Source organism: Triticum urartu, chromosome 4A (assembly GCF_056163025.1).
Source record: "Triticum urartu cultivar PI428250 chromosome 4A, HENAU_Tu73, whole genome shotgun sequence".
Classification (NCBI taxonomy): Eukaryota; Viridiplantae; Streptophyta; class Magnoliopsida; order Poales; family Poaceae; genus Triticum; species Triticum urartu.
Window position 1 is genome coordinate 332,659,903 of NC_141876.1, and position 16,898 is coordinate 332,676,800.

General features: G+C 43.9%; 1 protein-coding gene and 2 pseudogenes across 2 annotated transcripts; all 3 read left to right on the forward strand.

Moving 5' to 3' along the window:
* The first annotated feature begins 7,262 nt into the window (after positions 1-7,262).
* LOC147975761 (uncharacterized) lies at positions 7,263-8,973 on the forward strand (annotated as a pseudogene).
* A 1,293-nt stretch (positions 8,974-10,266) lies between these two features.
* LOC125551429 (uncharacterized) lies at positions 10,267-13,871 on the forward strand. 2 transcript variants are annotated; one of them, XM_048714677.2, is made up of 7 exons: positions 10,275-10,373; positions 10,445-10,645; positions 11,252-11,342; positions 11,440-11,547; positions 11,640-11,705; positions 11,831-11,975; positions 12,727-13,871. In XM_048714677.2, exons 3-6 carry the CDS (start codon positions 11,268-11,270, stop codon positions 11,957-11,959), a joined length of 378 nt encoding a protein of 125 aa, XP_048570634.2. In that variant the 5' UTR covers positions 10,275-10,373; positions 10,445-10,645; positions 11,252-11,267; the 3' UTR covers positions 11,960-11,975; positions 12,727-13,871. The 2 variants fall into 2 exon arrangements, with proteins under 2 accessions (XP_087374462.1, XP_048570634.2); XM_087518336.1 differs by having other exon boundaries at positions 10,267-10,645; positions 12,460-13,871.
* On the forward strand, positions 12,704-15,081 carry LOC147975762 (protein FAR1-RELATED SEQUENCE 5-like; annotated as a pseudogene).
* The last annotated feature ends 1,817 nt before the right edge of the window (positions 15,082-16,898 follow it).

Consider the following 16,898-nt stretch of genomic DNA (forward strand, 5'->3'; position numbering starts at 1 on the left):
CGGATCTAAGGAACCGGTAGAATCTCCGGTGGACCGCATCAGCGATCTCCCGGACGTCATCCTTGAGGAGATCATCTCACTTCCCCCCATCAAGGATTACTGTCGCACACAAGTCCTCTCAACTCGGTGGCGCCCTCTATGGCGCACCGCGCCCCTCAATATCGACTGTCGTCAGATATATGCCCTTCCTAAATTTGATCTCCTCAGAGCCATCGTCTCCTCTCACCAGCAGGGCCCCGTTCAACGCCTCTGCATCCCGACATGCTACCTCCTGTCCATACCCCGCACGGTGGACGCTTGGCTGACATCCCCTGAATTCAGAAAACTCCAGCATTTTGAGTTCTACCATTACCACGAAAGTTTCATACCACGAACACGCCAAGAATTCGTGCCCACACCACTGTTGTCCATCTCGCGGTTTTCTTCCTCTCTCCACACCGCCACCTTCGCCCGGTGCCATCTACCAGACGATCTCATACAAATTCTTTGACTCCCACTTCTAAAAAAACTTTCTCTTATGGTGGTTTATCTGTCGTAGGATTCACTGCACAACATCATTCACTCCAGTTGCCCTGCCCTGGAGCGCTTGCTGACTATTTTGTGAATAGAAATCCCTATCAGTTGTCTCCAAGTAAAGTCGCCTCACCTTAAAAGCATTGGAATTTGTTTTGAAGGACTGCAGCTCATCATCGAAGATGCCGCTTCACTTCAAAGGTTGTTCCTTGATAATTGTTATAGACCTTCATAAATAACTGTCATCTCTGTGCCCAAACTGGAGACCTTGGGTGTAATTTATGATCCGTTTAATGATCACAGGAAGTTGGTGTTTGGCTCCTCACCTTTTCAGGTACCGTATATTATCATCTACACATTTGTAACCATAAGCTGCATTTTTCATTTGTGCGCATAAGTTTTACATCATCTTGGAGTACACTTTGGGTACTAATATTTTTGTTATATGCTCAATGAAGAGTTCGTCCATGGATAGCCTATCAATGCTGCTAGATTCTGTCAAGATCTTATATATCGGAATGTCTAGTTTTGATCTGAACATAATTATTGGCTTGCTGCGATGCTTATGATCTCTGGAGAATTTATATATACAGGTGATGATTTCATGCACGTTGAAAGCCCGTATATATTGTACTAGAATTAACCGTTCAGTTGTCGCTCTTTCGACATACTCTTTTTTCAGACCTTAACTGTTTTCAATCTGCATGTCTACTTAGCTACTGCGACCACATGGAGAAAAACATATAACCAATCGGTGGCGTAATAAGCACCAGGATTTTCTCAGTTCTCATGACATTCGTATGAGGACAATAACGATGGAAGGATATGCATCCAACCAGGCAAACAGAAGCTCTGTCACATTGTTCCTGTTGAATGCGAGGTTACTGTTGTCCATGAGGCTTAATTTTTACTGCAAGAGATTTCTCATGGAAGGACACGTTGAACAGCAAAAAAAGAAGTTTCAGGTGGACAAATGGGCTTCTAAACGTGCTCGGCTTCTATTTACAACAAGTTGTAGTCATCCTGAAATAATTTTTTTTGCATAGGATGTTGATTTTATGGATCAGACTGATCCATTTGTTTGTGACTGCGAAAAAAAGTGGTTGGGTTAGATCTTACTGGCATGTTCAATCTGGGTTTTGTCTAAAAATTTGATGAACAATTAATCCTTGGGCTTTTTGTACCGTTTGTAAGCTTGAGTTGCATGTTGTTGCCCTCGTACTCCCCTCCACCTGCCACTACACTTCCGCATCTTCCACAGCTGTTGTTCGTTCCTGTCCGAGGCCTTGCCGTCGTTCTCCGCCTTGGTTCGCTTGTTGTGCCCGCCGTCGTCTGGCGTTTTCAACATGGTCAACAACCAAGAGGAATCAGGAGATGCCTGTACATGGAGAGGCTGACAGTAGGGACCCACTAGGCTCATTGCATTAGGCAAGCAGGTGCCTCATTATTACAAGCCACAAAAATACTTCCTCCTAATTGTTTGACAACTAGGTCCCACGCCATTGTCGATGTGGTCAATAAACGAGAAAATTACACAATGAGTGGATAACACCAAGGACCCAGCAGCTCGCCCAGTTGTTTTTTAGTATCAGAGACGGAGCTCAACTGCGTGTTCTGCGGGGGCTGTGGCCCATCTAGCCCACGCTTACGCTTTTATTTAAGCACATGATGAGCCCAGTTGATATCTTTTTTATTTCTGAAAAAGGCTAGCCCAGTTCTTTTTTTTGGAGAATACCAAAACCGAGGCCTACTTGCTTTTCTTAGCCCTGCTTGGCTGCAAATCTGTCAAGACGAGGAGGGATGTAAGTAGTAAGAAATGGGCTTCCCTAAAAAATGGGCTATAAGTTGTAAGAAATGGGCTGTAAATTTTTAAACCAAAGCCAACCGGCAATTACATTAAAATATCTTTTTTCTGGATTCCTCTACTCTCTACTCTTATAAAAACCAAAGCCAACTGGCAATTACACTAAAATATCATCTTTTCTCCCACAAGATAAACTACTCATACAAATGCATCTTCATGTTCCGTGCAACGCACGGGCATCTTGCTAGTTAAGATTTTAAATTTCATTAATTTTTTGCGGAGAATTGTTTTTTGAATTTTATTTTGATATAATTTTTAAAAAATATTTTTAATGTGACTCGAAATTTCGTGATTAAAAGAGTTCGGACCCCACCAAAATAAGCAAATTTTCGTTGAATTTTTTAGCAGTGCCCAGAATATATGGTTTGTAATGCTAATAAAAAGAATGTGGGCTTCAAATATCCTTAAGAATTAGCAAAGGGACTGTAAATTATTGAAAATAATGGAAAATGGGTTGTATGCTGTTTTCCATAGATTTGGAGGCTGACTTCTGGGCCTACTAGGTTGACGATGACGCTGTCCTAATTTTTTTTGACGCGTACGCAAGGCTTTGTCAACTTAGTCAACCCAGAGCAGTGACTGTTGGATGTCCATCCAACGGCCGCCGTGCTTCTTCATTCTCTAATCTTCCTGCTCCAGTCGCCCAAACCAGCGCCGGCGGGACTGCCTGCTCCCTCCTCCCATGGCTGGCTGTGCTGCCGCCAGGCCATCCCTCCACCCACCCGCACATCCTGTTATTTTCCGGCGATGTCAGCCTCACCCCGCAGCCGACCAGTCAGCGCTCGTACTCCCCTCAGTGTGGGCATCCGCTGTGGTGGCTTCGCCGGCTCCGGGTCGTTCCCTTCCTGGGCCTCGCCCTCGTCCACCGCGTTTGTGCTCTCGACGCGACGAGGTCAACATGGTCAACATACAATAGCCATCGGAAGAGGCTGATAGTAGGGGCCCACATAAGGAAATGCATCCTTATTACGCGCAAAATAATGATTCCTCCACCTGACAGGCGGGACCCACTGGAAGGGCCTCTGTATTTCGTGAAAAAACGTTCCCTCCGCTGACAGGTCAGACCCACCAGCTATATCTTCGCACGCAAGGAAGTGCCTCCTTATTACGCACAAAAAAATGAATACTCCCCCTGCTAGCTGGACCCACCATAGTGGGAGGCTGACTTGTGGGCCTACTAAGATGACGGGGGCGGAGGGCTTTGTTAACTTAGTCAATATGAACGATTCTAGCTCCAGTGACCGTACGATGTCCATCCAACGGCCATAGTGCTTCTTCAACCTCTGGTCTTCTTGCTCCAGCCGCCCAAACAAGCATCGGCCGTGCCGCCTGCTGCCTCCCTTGTCCGGCTGTGCTGCCACCGCTGGCCATGTCATCCCTCTATACTCACCCACACCTCCTGTTATTCTTCGGCAACGGAAGCCTCACACCGCAGCTGAAGCAGTCAACCCACGTACTCCCCTCCGCGTGGGCATCCACTGTCGCCTCTTCCCCAGCTCCGCGTCATCCCCTTCCTAGACCTCACCGTCGTCCACCACCATGGTGCTCTCGGCGCGGCGTGGTCAACGTGGTGAAGGTACGACTTCCGTCGAAAGAGTACTGTATGTGGAGAGGCCGACAGCTCGGTCCACGACAGCAGCAAGGAAGTGCCTCCTTATTACGCGGAAAATAATTATTCCTCCACCTGATAGCAGGGACCCACCGCATGGGCCACCGTATTTCGTGAAAAAACATTTCCCCCCTAACTGCTGGGACCCACCAGCTATATCTTCGCACGCAAGGAAGTGTGTCCATATTACGGGTAAAAAAATTGTTTCCCCTCTGACTGCTGGGACTCACCAGCTACATCTTCGCACAGAAGGAAGTGCCTGACAGTCGGGACCCACCTGGTCGAAGCGTACGTAGCGTTGTCATTTTGGTCGCGAACGTGTACGTACATACTGGTCGATCGGTCTTTCTGCAAGTATGAACCTTGGCCGAGTAAGTAGCGGCACGTGTGTCATTGTAGAGCACCCGACATAGTAGTTCACGTGGTCCCGTCCAAGTCTTGTACATGTACGTACAGCCACAGGGCAAAAAATACGGCCACATACGTGCATACGGGCGGGTCTCGAGCGCGTACTCGCGGACGGCCAGGGCTTGTTTCCATGGAGAAGCAACGGACTGGAGCAACGGCGTCCTGTTCATCGGGCAGCGAACTGACTGGGTCGGAACGGAGAAACAACGTCGTGTTCATCTGGAGGCAACGGAACGCGTGCTGTTCATCGGGAGCCAACCGGCTTGGACGGAACATCCGATGGAAACGAGGCCTGGCGTACCGCAGAACGAAGGAAACGGCCTTGTGTTCGATCGGCCACGGTCAAAACGGGATCATGTTCATCGGGAGGGGTCTGGCGTACTGCAAAACGGAGGAAATCGACTTCTCTTGGACCTCCTACGGTTGAAACAGAGTCATGTTGATCAGGAGGGGTATGGCGTACCGCAAACGGAGGAAACAGACTTGTGTTGGAGCGCTATGGTCGTAACGGGGGTCCTTTTCATCGAGAGGGGTGTGGCGTACCGCAAAATGGGACTCCACATGATACTGTTCATCTCCACCGTCTACCTCCTCTAGCCTCCATGGGCTACTGTTCATCCACCGTCGACCTCCTCCAGCCTCCACCTGCGACTGTTCATCCACGGGCTCCTGTTCATCTAGCCTCCACCACACGCTCCTCCACCGGCTACTGTTCAACCCACCCTCTCCACGGGGTCCTGTTCAACCACCCCTCCATGGGCTACTATTCATCCAGCCCTCCACTGACTATTGTTCAATCAGCCCTCCACGGGGTCCTGTTCATCCAGCCCTCCATGGGGTCCTGTTCATCCACCCCTCCACAGGGTCATGTTCATCCACCGGCTCGATTGATCGGGGTACTGTTCATCCAGCAGCAATGGCCTCTACTACCACGGGCTCTTGTTCATCCAACCCCCCACCGAGAACTGTTCATCCAAACCCCCCAACAACGCTCACTGTTCATCCAGAGGCAGCATCGATCGGCTTCAGTTAGCAGTAGTAGCGAAGGAATCACCCAGGTTCACTTAACAGCAAGGGATTGATCGATCGCTCGGGTTCAGTAACGCGTAGCTTGCGGTGCAATCACTCGGGTTCAGTTAGAGCCCAACGCCTCGCTCGGGTTCAGTTAGAGCGCAACGCCTCGCACACACGCGTGTACGTATGAGAGAAACGTGCATCGATCGCTCAGCCCCCGACCACCCACCGTAACCAGGAACTCCCCGATATTTTCCTCGCCCTTGCTTCTACCATGGCTTTCCCGTCATGGACGGCCCAAAGAATGTCATGCAGCTGCGTCTCCAGCCCGCCCAGGATGAAAAGCCCATTTTCTGTCATGATTTTTTCTATCATAGAAGTAGGACCCCACCACATCTATGATGATACCGGGTTTTGTCACAATTATCGTCATAGAAGTGTCATAAGCATGACAGGAAAAAAATTTGTTCGGCCCAAAATGTCACGGATGTGTCTTTTTTTGTAGTGGGAGTACCATGAACTTCCTAGCATATCAAAAATGTATGAGTTTTTTTGTTGTGCAACCAACTTAAGGTAGGGGCGTGATGATTATAGGGAATAGCATGAAGCTTCTAGTATAAATATTCGTCAATTCTCTACTATAGGAACACTTCAAATTCAGTGTATCACAAAAAAATCTTGGGAAGCAACTAGTTGCAAGAAGAAAGTTGTGAGGCTCACTCGAAAGGGATTAACAGATTATACATTGCTCTTCTCTAAAAATCGAAAGAACCATGAGCATGCACGGAACGTGTTTGACCATGGGAAACAACATTAGAAGACGCGATTACGAACTAATTACCCCGGTCAGGATTTCATATGCATGTTCAAAACAAACGCAACCAAATGCGGTACTACCTAACGAGGTCTTGTTTACTTGTTTTTTCTCTTTCCGAGAAATGGCAACATGATTACTACTAGGATAAATTAACTAAGGCACGTACAGATCCTACTCGGCCATCTATATACATAGTATTTTTAAAGACAGTAGTCCAGATCTAGCATTAGCAGCAACCAACTAATCATACTGGGAGGGATGGAGGAATTTGATTGGAAGAAGGGATGAGAACTACACGGAGGGCTAGTTGTACAGGAGTTCTAACCTAAGCCAGCCAACGTAGGACACGCCATTTCCCATTAAATCGGTGCTGCTCCTGCGCTGTTCTAGCCACTGAATAATTCTCTTCTCTGGGAGGGACGAAGAGGCTTTGAGGGCAGAAACTACATAGCAAGATGGAAGAGGGAAGGGAGCGAACCTTTTGAGTGAAGCCGATGAAACGGCCGCCGGTGATTCTCTGGTAAAAACCAGATCTCGGGAGCCACCAGAGGGACCGGAGGGGGAGAGAGGAGAGAAATGTGGATGCGGCTAGGTTGGGGAAAGTGTACTAAGTGAAGGGCCCCACTTGTCTTGTCAGCGACCCAATTACTACCACGGCCACGTCGACCCACGGCAAGGCAGCCAGCCCACCAAGAGCGACCAACACATGGGCCTGGGCCGTCGAGAACCAGCAAGAGCTACCAGCTATATATCTATAGGGGACAACAACGAGATAGCCATCCGGCCTTGGATCAGGCAAAGGCAACGGCGGCTTCCCCCTTCCCTTCTCCTACCTCCTGTTCTTCCTCCTACCTTCATATTCCTTCACTAATTCCTTGTATGTGAGCTTGATTACCTTGTAATGGAGTGAACCGCGGGTCAGATCCTAACATCGTGGCATCAGAGCCTCCTTCCACCCTTCCGATTTGCCGCAAATTCTACCGAGTTCGTCCGATTTTTGCCTATTTTTTTCCCAGTTCATCAATCTCTTCACCACCATGCATCCGGAGACAAAGGCCTACCTAGACAACAACTACGCACGGATCATGGCGCGCTACGATGCCATGGACAGGCAGCCCGACACGATACTCTCCAAGCTCCTCGCGAGCGTATCGACCCCGCAGCCGGCACGCCCCATGGGCACGGTAGCTGATGGCGGCCTTGCCGACGATACCTCTGTCCCTACGGTCGCCCCGCCACCTTCTCCACCACTACCCAAGTCCAGGAGGGCCCCGGGGTCACCCATGATGCACCCCCAATCTGCATGGGGATAGCGCCCGTCACCTGTTCGGCGGAATGCTTGACACAGGTCGTCACCATCGTCAGTGTCAACGAGGTCCACGACGCCGCCACAACCGTCTGCTTCGAGCCCGCAGTCAATCTCTTCCACCAGGAGGTCGAGCAGCTCACGCATGTGCCTTCCATCGTCACCAACACCACCCCTTCTGCCAAGGTCGTCGCCACAGTGGCAACCATCACCGACGTCGACCCCAAGGCCGTCGTATAGGAGTTGGATACCTCACCCCTACCCTTCATCAACACCTCCACCTGGGTCGTGAGTGATGGGGAGCACGGAGTCCTTCTCGTCGTCCCCAGTAACCTCGCTGCATCAGCACCGACCATGCGCTGGGTAGACTGCCCTATCCCTACAGGCGACTGGGTGAAGCCTGTGACTGTCGCCATCAATGGTGCCGATGAGACACATGACACTGCCATCGTTGAGCGTTTGCACCCGCCTTCCTTCGAACATCAACCACGGCCACCACATGTACAAGTTCTGTTCAATCACATGGGATCCCTATTCAGGCCTAGCCCGTGGCCGTCGTTCCGACCTCTGTCCTTCTCAAGCTACCCGGACATTTCAAGTATCCATAGTCAATCACATGGAGTTCTCTGCTTCAGTCCTTGGTTAATTCGGACAGCTCAAGACCCTCCCATGAGCTCAATCATCAACTCATTGCAGTTGTCCATGAATCATGATCCGGACAACCCGATGCCCAAAGAGTGCTCGCTCTTCTGCCTCCTTGACACACCTATACCCTCACTGATGTCAAAGGTGTTTCCCCATGTCAGGCACAAGAGGCTGATGCTACGACCGACACCGTGGCCATCATTTTGGATGAATCTTGCAGAGGGAAACGAGGACAATAAAGGGCTTGCGGAACTCCATGCATGTTCCAGTACCATTGCTCACGAGCTGCATTGTTCATGTATCGCTACAGTGGTTGTGCATATGTTTCGGAGTGTGTATAAACTGGGATCTCTGAGCGCCAAACTGCCAAGCAGTATTTGTCTTCAGTTAATGCAAATTGAGTCGTTCATGTCTTCTGCTCCAGCTACCCTCACAGTTCGATGGAAACCTACCTGTAACAAGCATCCATTGCATTCTACCCAGTTTCCAAAAAAGCTGCAGCTATATGAACTAGTCAGCCACATGGATATCAGTTCTCGATTAGTTGACAGTGAGAGGAGTAGCATTCCTGTATCAACCAAGGCATGTAACCTATTATTGGGCAACATAGACTTCAAGTGTCACATAACTCATGGCGAAATGGATTCCAAAATATTACAACAAGCAGGTATTCAGTGTGTGCAGCCAACAAACTCTGTTCGAGCATATCTGAAATTAGATGAAGTCTGTGTTGCTGCTGTTTGCAAATTTGACCAGGGAACTTCTCAGGACGGGACGTTGATACTTTGTTTCAATGAGCGACCACTTCTTTTTTGTACAACTCGGGTGCATTGGAAGCTTTCTGAGACAGGTGCTTGCTGGATCCCAATGGTGCCAAGCCATATTCCTGTCCTGAGTCATCCAATAAAACAATTTATGGATGATCTGACCATGAGTACTACAGAGCAACGGTTAATTATCTGTTGGGTGCAGTTCTCTTATGAATTTCATGCTCAAGACGCCCAACCGATGTTTTGGTTCAGTAAAAGAAGTGCTCAGCTGAAGCTACCTGGATCGTATTTTTTATGCACTTGTCAGGCAGTACAGTTGCTGTGCCATTGGGTTCATGAGCACGTTACTGAATTGGCTGGTAGTTGTTACCTTGCGAAATTGTGGCACACTAGCGATTCCCATGATTCGGTACATTAATGTGTAGTTCCTATATGTGCCAATATACAAGCCGGTGGCGACCTGTTCAAGTATAAGTGGAGCGGACAATATGAAGGGAGACGGTTGAAGCCTAATTTCCTACAAGCTAGTTCTAGCCCCTGTTCTGATGCATATTTCTATGGGAACCAATACACAGTGGTCGTTGAACTGTTGGTGTATCTTGTTGGGCAGCTAAGTGACATGTTTCAGAAGTGGAGAAGCCAATATCATATAGGGGAGAGCAACGAAAACGCTTATAACTATGGTATATGCCTTGGCATCTCAGTGGTAGGGAGTGGGCTCCTTCTGATTGAGTTGGAACTACTTATTCCAAAACCAGGAGAGCATTTGGTCTTGTTGCAACCCAAGCCTCCATAGTCACCTCTGGTTCCACCACAAATTTCTACACAATTCAGCAGCAATATGCGAAGAACTAATTCAGAGTTTCTACACCTCGCCGGAGTTCTTTGGGAAATCACTCCATTATGGATCTGTGCTGATCATGTTAATATCTTGTCAAGCCATTGGTGGTGCTTCTCTTGGGGCACTTACACAGATGCAAATGTCCTTGCTGCATGCCTGGGACGCTCAAACCCGAAGAAGTTTCAAAGCACTGCACACAACAATGAACAACATGCAGTACAGTCACTTCAACCAACAACTTCGTCTTATGCTCAATGGGATTCAGAAGGATTGGATTTTGCAGAACCAGCAAAGAACGGGCACCGGCTTAAGGGCAAGCCGACTGTTAAGGAGGAGGGGATGTCAGCGACCCAATTACTATCACGGCCACGTCGACCCACGGCAAGGCAGCCAGCCCACCAAGAGCGACCAACACATGGGCCTGGGCCGTCGAGAACCAGCAAGAGCTACCAGCTATATATCTACAGGGGACAGCAATGAGCTAGCCATCCGGGCTTGGATCAGGCAAAGGCAACGGCGGCTTCCCCCTTCCCTTCTCCTACCTCCTGTTCTTCCTCCTACCTTCATCTTCCTTCACTAATTCCTTGTATGTTTGCTTGATTACCTTGTAATGGAGTGAACCGCGGGTCAGATCCTAACATGTCTGTTTGTGAAAAGGAAAAAAATCAAGGAAAAGAAAATAAACGAACAGATAAGACCTGGGGCTACGTGGCTCAATCTGTTCCACCAATCCTCCGCAGCAGGCGACGACAGCATATCGGCGGCAGCGACAGGGCACGTCCATCTTCCCTTGGACCGGCGGCGGCGACAGGGCACGTCCATCTTCCCTTGGACCGGCAGCGGCGCTGGAGCGCACAGGTACTAGTTATCTACCTTCTTCAGTAAGAGGGGGCAAGAAATAGCGAAGAAGGACTACTGATTGTTTTAGGAGAGAAAAAATAGGTAGATTGCACGTATGTCTCGCCAATTTGTTGTTGTTGATCTGAGGAAGAACTACCTTGGAAATTCTGGGAGAACAGTAGAAGTTAGGTTGTTCCTCGTTTCCAGGTAGTTGACTGCGCAGCATGGGGTGCTGGAAGCAGGTTCTTCGTCTCTTGTTTCCTGCAAGCCATAGTTCTAATGCTTGCGTACTAGTTGTTGGAAACTCAAACTATCATGTAATTTTGTGTATAGTAGTTCTAAATAGTTGGATACTAGATGTTTGGGAAAGACATGAAGACTTTTCATCAGAATAAGTAATGAGTTGTACAAGTCAAAAGAATGAATACAGATAGTACGATACAATAAACAGCGATAAAAATAGTTGGGTAGTGCAGCATTAGCTGTGTGAGGTGATGCGATTGTATAAATTTTTTTTTGAATTCCTAAGCCAAAGAGTCTTGATTGTTTTCGAATTTGATTACCAGTACATGCCAATAGGCTTCTTTGGAGAAAAATAAGTGTCCATTCTGAAATATGTTGCAGCCTATGGTTTATCAACATGGAAGGGGATAACAGTGTTGTGAAATTCACTAACCAGCCGGTAATCATTAAGAAGAAAGAAGTAACTAAGAAGGTTAGTCTATATATTTCTTGTTTACCATTAAAAAACATGTGTCTCTGTTGTTTTATAGTCAGTTATTAGATTAAGGTACTTTTTCTTCTGGATGCAGAAACAATCTGGAAAAGCAGTTGCGTCCAATGGAAAAGAGGCAAAGAAGACAAAGCAGAAGTTGCATGATGTTGTACTAGGAAAAAGTGTTGCAGAATCTGCAAGTGTCGTAAGTTACTGTCCTTAAAATCAGTCATGGCTTCAAACAGAATTTCAGTGAACATTCAAAAAACATTTTAATTTCTTTGAATTTTGTGTTAGGGTTGTGCTTTGATGGAAGAATTTGATCAGTTTGTGGAACACCAAAGTTTGAGCAAAAGAACTGAGGTTTGTACATACTTTCTAGTTTAGCTATGCATTAACATTTCTCTTAAAGTATTTACGTATGAAGTAATGAAGTTTGATTGAGACTCAAGAACCTGAAAATATTGGTTTATTTTGTTTGCTGTCAGGAACTGACTGAGAGTCAAGAAGCTGAAATGGGGTTTAGCTTGTTTGGTGCTATTGAGAAAGAAGTTGAAGAAGGTGCAAGAAATATCATGAGCCAAGATTTTGAAATATCTAATAATGATGAACAATAGTGCAAGTGCTGACAAGGTGAGTATTGTAATTATAATTCTACCGTATGTTAAATGCCAGGAAGAATTCTTGTCAAGTTCGTGAGTACAGTTTAATTGTTCCACAGAAAGTTCATCTTCTTTGTGTTTGGTAGTTACTTGAGAGAATTGTTGAGAACCAAAACATTGTTACTGATTCTTCTTTGACAATGTAGCTAACTTTGAGCAAGCAGGTAACTACGGAAAATCATTTAAAAAACTTCAAGTAATTTTGTTTTTAAAATAAAATCATTTAACAGATGATAATTGTGTACAAACGTAAAAAAATCTTTCACAAGATAGTTTTGGAGAGAACATGTGCACTGAACCTTTGACAACAAGAGAAGAAGTGAAAACAAATTGCAATGAGGTAAAGATTTTGCGTTGCTGTATAAGAGATTCAAAGTATACTTTTGATAAAGTAACACTGATATTTTGATGATTGCTATTGTGATGCCCCCTAAATATGTCTTCTCGCTTTGCAGGTACTTTCTTTGGCTGAGAATTGTAACTGTACTCCCTCTGGTCCTTTTTACTCCGCACATTAGCTTTGTCTAAAGTCAAAGTTTGCTAAGTTTGACCAAATTTATATTAGAAAATGTTAACATCTATAACATCTAATAAATATAATATGAAAATATATTCCGAGATTGATCTAATAATAAATGTGTTGTTATGTGAATGTTAATAATTTTTTTTATAAACTTGGTCAAAGTTGGATGAGATTGACTTCAGACAAACCTAATATGCAGAGTAAAAAGGACCGGAGGGAGTAACTATGAAAGAAATTCTGACAGTGAAGATTCTAATGAAGATTCAGTAGCTTGTGCTGGTAGTGAAGATTATGTGTTCCCTACACCAGAAGAAGCGGATAGTGCTAGTAGACCAGAAGTTGGTATGGTCTTCTCAACATTGGATGAATCGCTCCGGTTTGCAAATGTATATGCTCAGTTGAATGGTTTCGCATTGATAAAAGGGAGGAATTACAAGAATAGGAAATTGTATTTCCAGTGCAACAAAAGTAGGAAAAGACCAAGTGCCAACAGTGGTTTGAGGAAAAGGAAAAGAAACATCATTGAAGGCACAAATTGTCCGATGAATATTATAGTTAAGTTGGTGGATGACAAGTGGCACATTGCATCAGTTTCTCTTGAGCATAACCATGATCTAGTGAGCTCTCCATCACTTACAAAATTTTTCTTAAGCCACAGAAATATGAATGAGGCAGAGATAATGTTGTCCAAGCTGCTTCAAGAACACAGAGTGAAACCTAGAAGAAGCATGATTATATTCTGAAGGCTCTGTGGTGGGAAGTTGGGAAACATTACCTTTGATGTGAAGAAGCTAGATAACTTGAAACAGGGAGAACGGATCCGTAAGGAGAACACAGATATTGAATGGGCATTGCAGTATATTGATAAGCTTCAAATTGATACTCTTGGTTTCTGCTACAGGTTGCAAAGAGATACATACAACACTGTTCTCAGCATATTCTAGACGGATGCTCGATCCCGATTGAACTACAGGTTGTTTGGTGAAATAATCTCATTTGACACCACTTACAGCAAAAACAAGTATAACATGCCTTTTGCACCTATAGTTGGAATTAATGGCCATGGTAGAACAATTGTTTTTGGTTGGGCCCTATTGCAAGATGAGACTTCAGACACTTTTGAATGGCTCTTTCAAAATTTTATGGAGGTAATGCAGTGGAAGAAACCAAGAATAATATTGACAGACGAAGATGCAGGGATGAAAGCTACTATTCCTAAAGTATTTCCAGATGCTAGACATAGGTTCTATCTTTGGCATATATTTAAGAATGTTAGGGAAAATATGAGTGCTTTTATGGTACCAGGGAAAAAATGGAGAAAAATATGATGAAGTGCTTGTTGCAGGCCATTACTGTTGAGGAAGTTGAAGAAAGATGGGAGAAATTTGTTGTGAAGTATGAGTGTGCTGGGCATGCTCACATCAAAGGGGTGTGGGAGAACCAGATCTTTTTTGTTCCAGATTAGTTCCAAGGATTGTTTTGCCCTTTCATTAGGTCAACCAGCCGTAGTGAAAGTTTCAACTCAAATTTCAAAGACTATATCAGGAGGAAAGATACTATAGAGGCATTCATGAAACAATACGTGCTATTCCAAGAAAATGTTGTTCACATTGAAAACCAAGACAGATTCTTGTCAAATGAGAAGAGTCCTATGTTTTGGAGTCATCAAGCTATTGAACGGCATGCAGCAGCAATATATACCCGAGAAATTTACTTGAAGTTTCTGACAGAATTAGTGAATGTGACAGCTTTTAAAGTTATAGAAGTTGAGAAGGAGAGAGTGTATGACTTTAAGAAGCACATATGGTATGAAAAATCTGAATTCACAAGAGAAATGCTCAGGGTTAATGTTGACCTTGCTACTGGGTCATTTCAATGTTGTTGTGGGAAATTTGAGCGTGATGGTATTGTTTGCTGCCACATCCTCAGACTTTTTACACAGTTTGACATTACCCATATTCCAGATAAATTAATAGTTGACAGGTGGACTATTTCTTTCCGAGAAAAGGAACTAGAGAAGTTCAAGAAAGATAATGTGTTGTTTGGAGGTGATGATCAATCACATAATGTTGTTAGGTATGCTATCCTAATGAGTAAAGTTGGGGATGCTTGCTCGGACATCAGCAAAGATTCTGAGCTTAGTAAAGAACTCCATGATGTTGTTGCTCAAATTCATGGCAAGTATTTGCAGGGAAAGAAACAACAAGAGAAAGTGCAAACTGAGAATTCATTGAAAGATCCTCCTATACGGTCATCAAAGTCTATCAACAAAGTGCAAACTGATGATTCATTGAAAGATCCTCCTGTGCGGTCATCAAAGTCTGTCAACAAAGGAGAAAGATTGAAACCACAATCTAAAAAGAAATCTAGGAAGAAATCTACTATAAAGAAGAAGACTAGTTGAAGATTCACACTGTAAATGAATCATTTTTGGTCCTGCAAAAAGGGAGACAAAAATAAAACTGTTTCAATCATTTTAGATGAATTATGATTGTTGTGCGCATGAAGAGAATGATAATTTACACTTGTTATAATTAAATTTGAGCTTGAACTATTTGTTTTTGTTTGTGCTAAGAACAAGAGTGGAAGTAGATTTCTTATTTGTTATCTACCTTGCACTCAGTACCTAGCTGTGGCAAAAAAATGATTCACTGTTACATATACTGTCATATGCACATGGAAGCAAAACATGTACAGTTTAGCTATAGTATAGAGTTTCTAGCCATTTTAGGAATTTTAGCGTAATGCTCCCTACACACAAAAAATGTTGCATTGAGATAATGGTCTCTAAATAATATTCTTTGGTGGTTGTTCGTAAATAATTGTTCATCCCGATAATGTTGCAAACATAATGTTTCCTGAATAATGTTTAGTTGAAAAAGTTTCTTTAATAATTCTTGCACTCAGTAGCTAGCTGTGGTGGAAAAAATGATTCGGTGTTACATATCTTGTTATATGCACATGCATGCCTTAATCACAATAATTGTTCATCCCAAATAATGTTGCAAGCATAATGTTCCCTGGATATTGTTTAGTTGAAAAAGTTCCTTTAAAAACAAAGAAAAATTATTGCAAGCAATTAGTTTCCTTGACCTGGTTGGCCCATGTGGTTCTACTGTTCCGGCTAGTGAAGAAACTACATGGGTTGCTTCGCAAAAAATAATGTTTCACATGTAGTAATCGTACCACTTCAGATAATGGGAAGTAGAGGACAAAAATGTTGATAAGTTTTGACAAACTTTATTTCAAACAATTCTATGCTTTAAACTAATAGTAACTTATGCTTCTAGCCTGTACTAAACCGTGCTTCCAAGTAAACTGACTTGTACTTTTATGAGAGATGTGCTTCACGTGGAAGTACAGTTGTGCTTAACTTTTTTGAGGAAGCACGGTTTGGCATGCATGTGGGAAGCACAATTGTACTTCACACAGGAAAAATGGAAACTAAAAAAGTTTTTTGGAAATCATAAGAACATTTTTTTGGGATATCCTAAGAACAATTCTTCGACAACAATTTTCACGGAACATTTTTTTACGAAATTCTTTTGAAGTGGACATTATTGAGGGAACATTGTCAACATTGTTAGGGGAAACAATACTTAGTGAACATTATTTTAATGGAACAGTTTTTGATGAACAATTTTTCTACATCAGTTATTTAGAGAACAATAATCCTTATTGAGGGAACATTATTGATGGAACATTATTGAGGGAAACAATAAAATAGTGAAGAAAGATTCAATTAGGGGAAACAAAAACTAAGAACATTTATTTTGCAACAATTTGCACAGAATTTTTTTTGGAATTTATTTTCAAGTAGACATTATTGAGGGTTGCAACATTATTTGCGGGAAACAAAAAATATTAGTGAACAAAATATCTTGTAAGAACTTCTAAGGCCAAATTCATGGCTGAGGTAAGAATAATTCATATTGAGGGAACATTGTTGATGGGACATTATTGAGGGAAACAAAATAATTAGTGAACAAAAATTCAGCAAACAATGGAACATTAGGGACTTTTTTTAGTTTTGGGAAATCCTAAGAACAATTCTTTGACAACAATTTTCACAGAACATTTTTTACGAAACTCTTTTGAAGTGGTCATTATTGAGGGAACATTGTCAACATTGTTAGGGGGAACAATAATTAGTGAAAATTATTTTAACGGGACAGTTTTCGATGTACAATTTTAACAGGACATTTTTTCTGCATCAGTTATTTAGGGAACAAAGATCCTTATTGAGGGAACATTATTGTTGGAACATTATTGTTGGAACATTATTGAGGGAAACAATAAAAATAGTGAACAAAAAATTCAATTAGGGGGAAAAACTAAGGACATTTATTTTACAACAATTTTCACGGAATA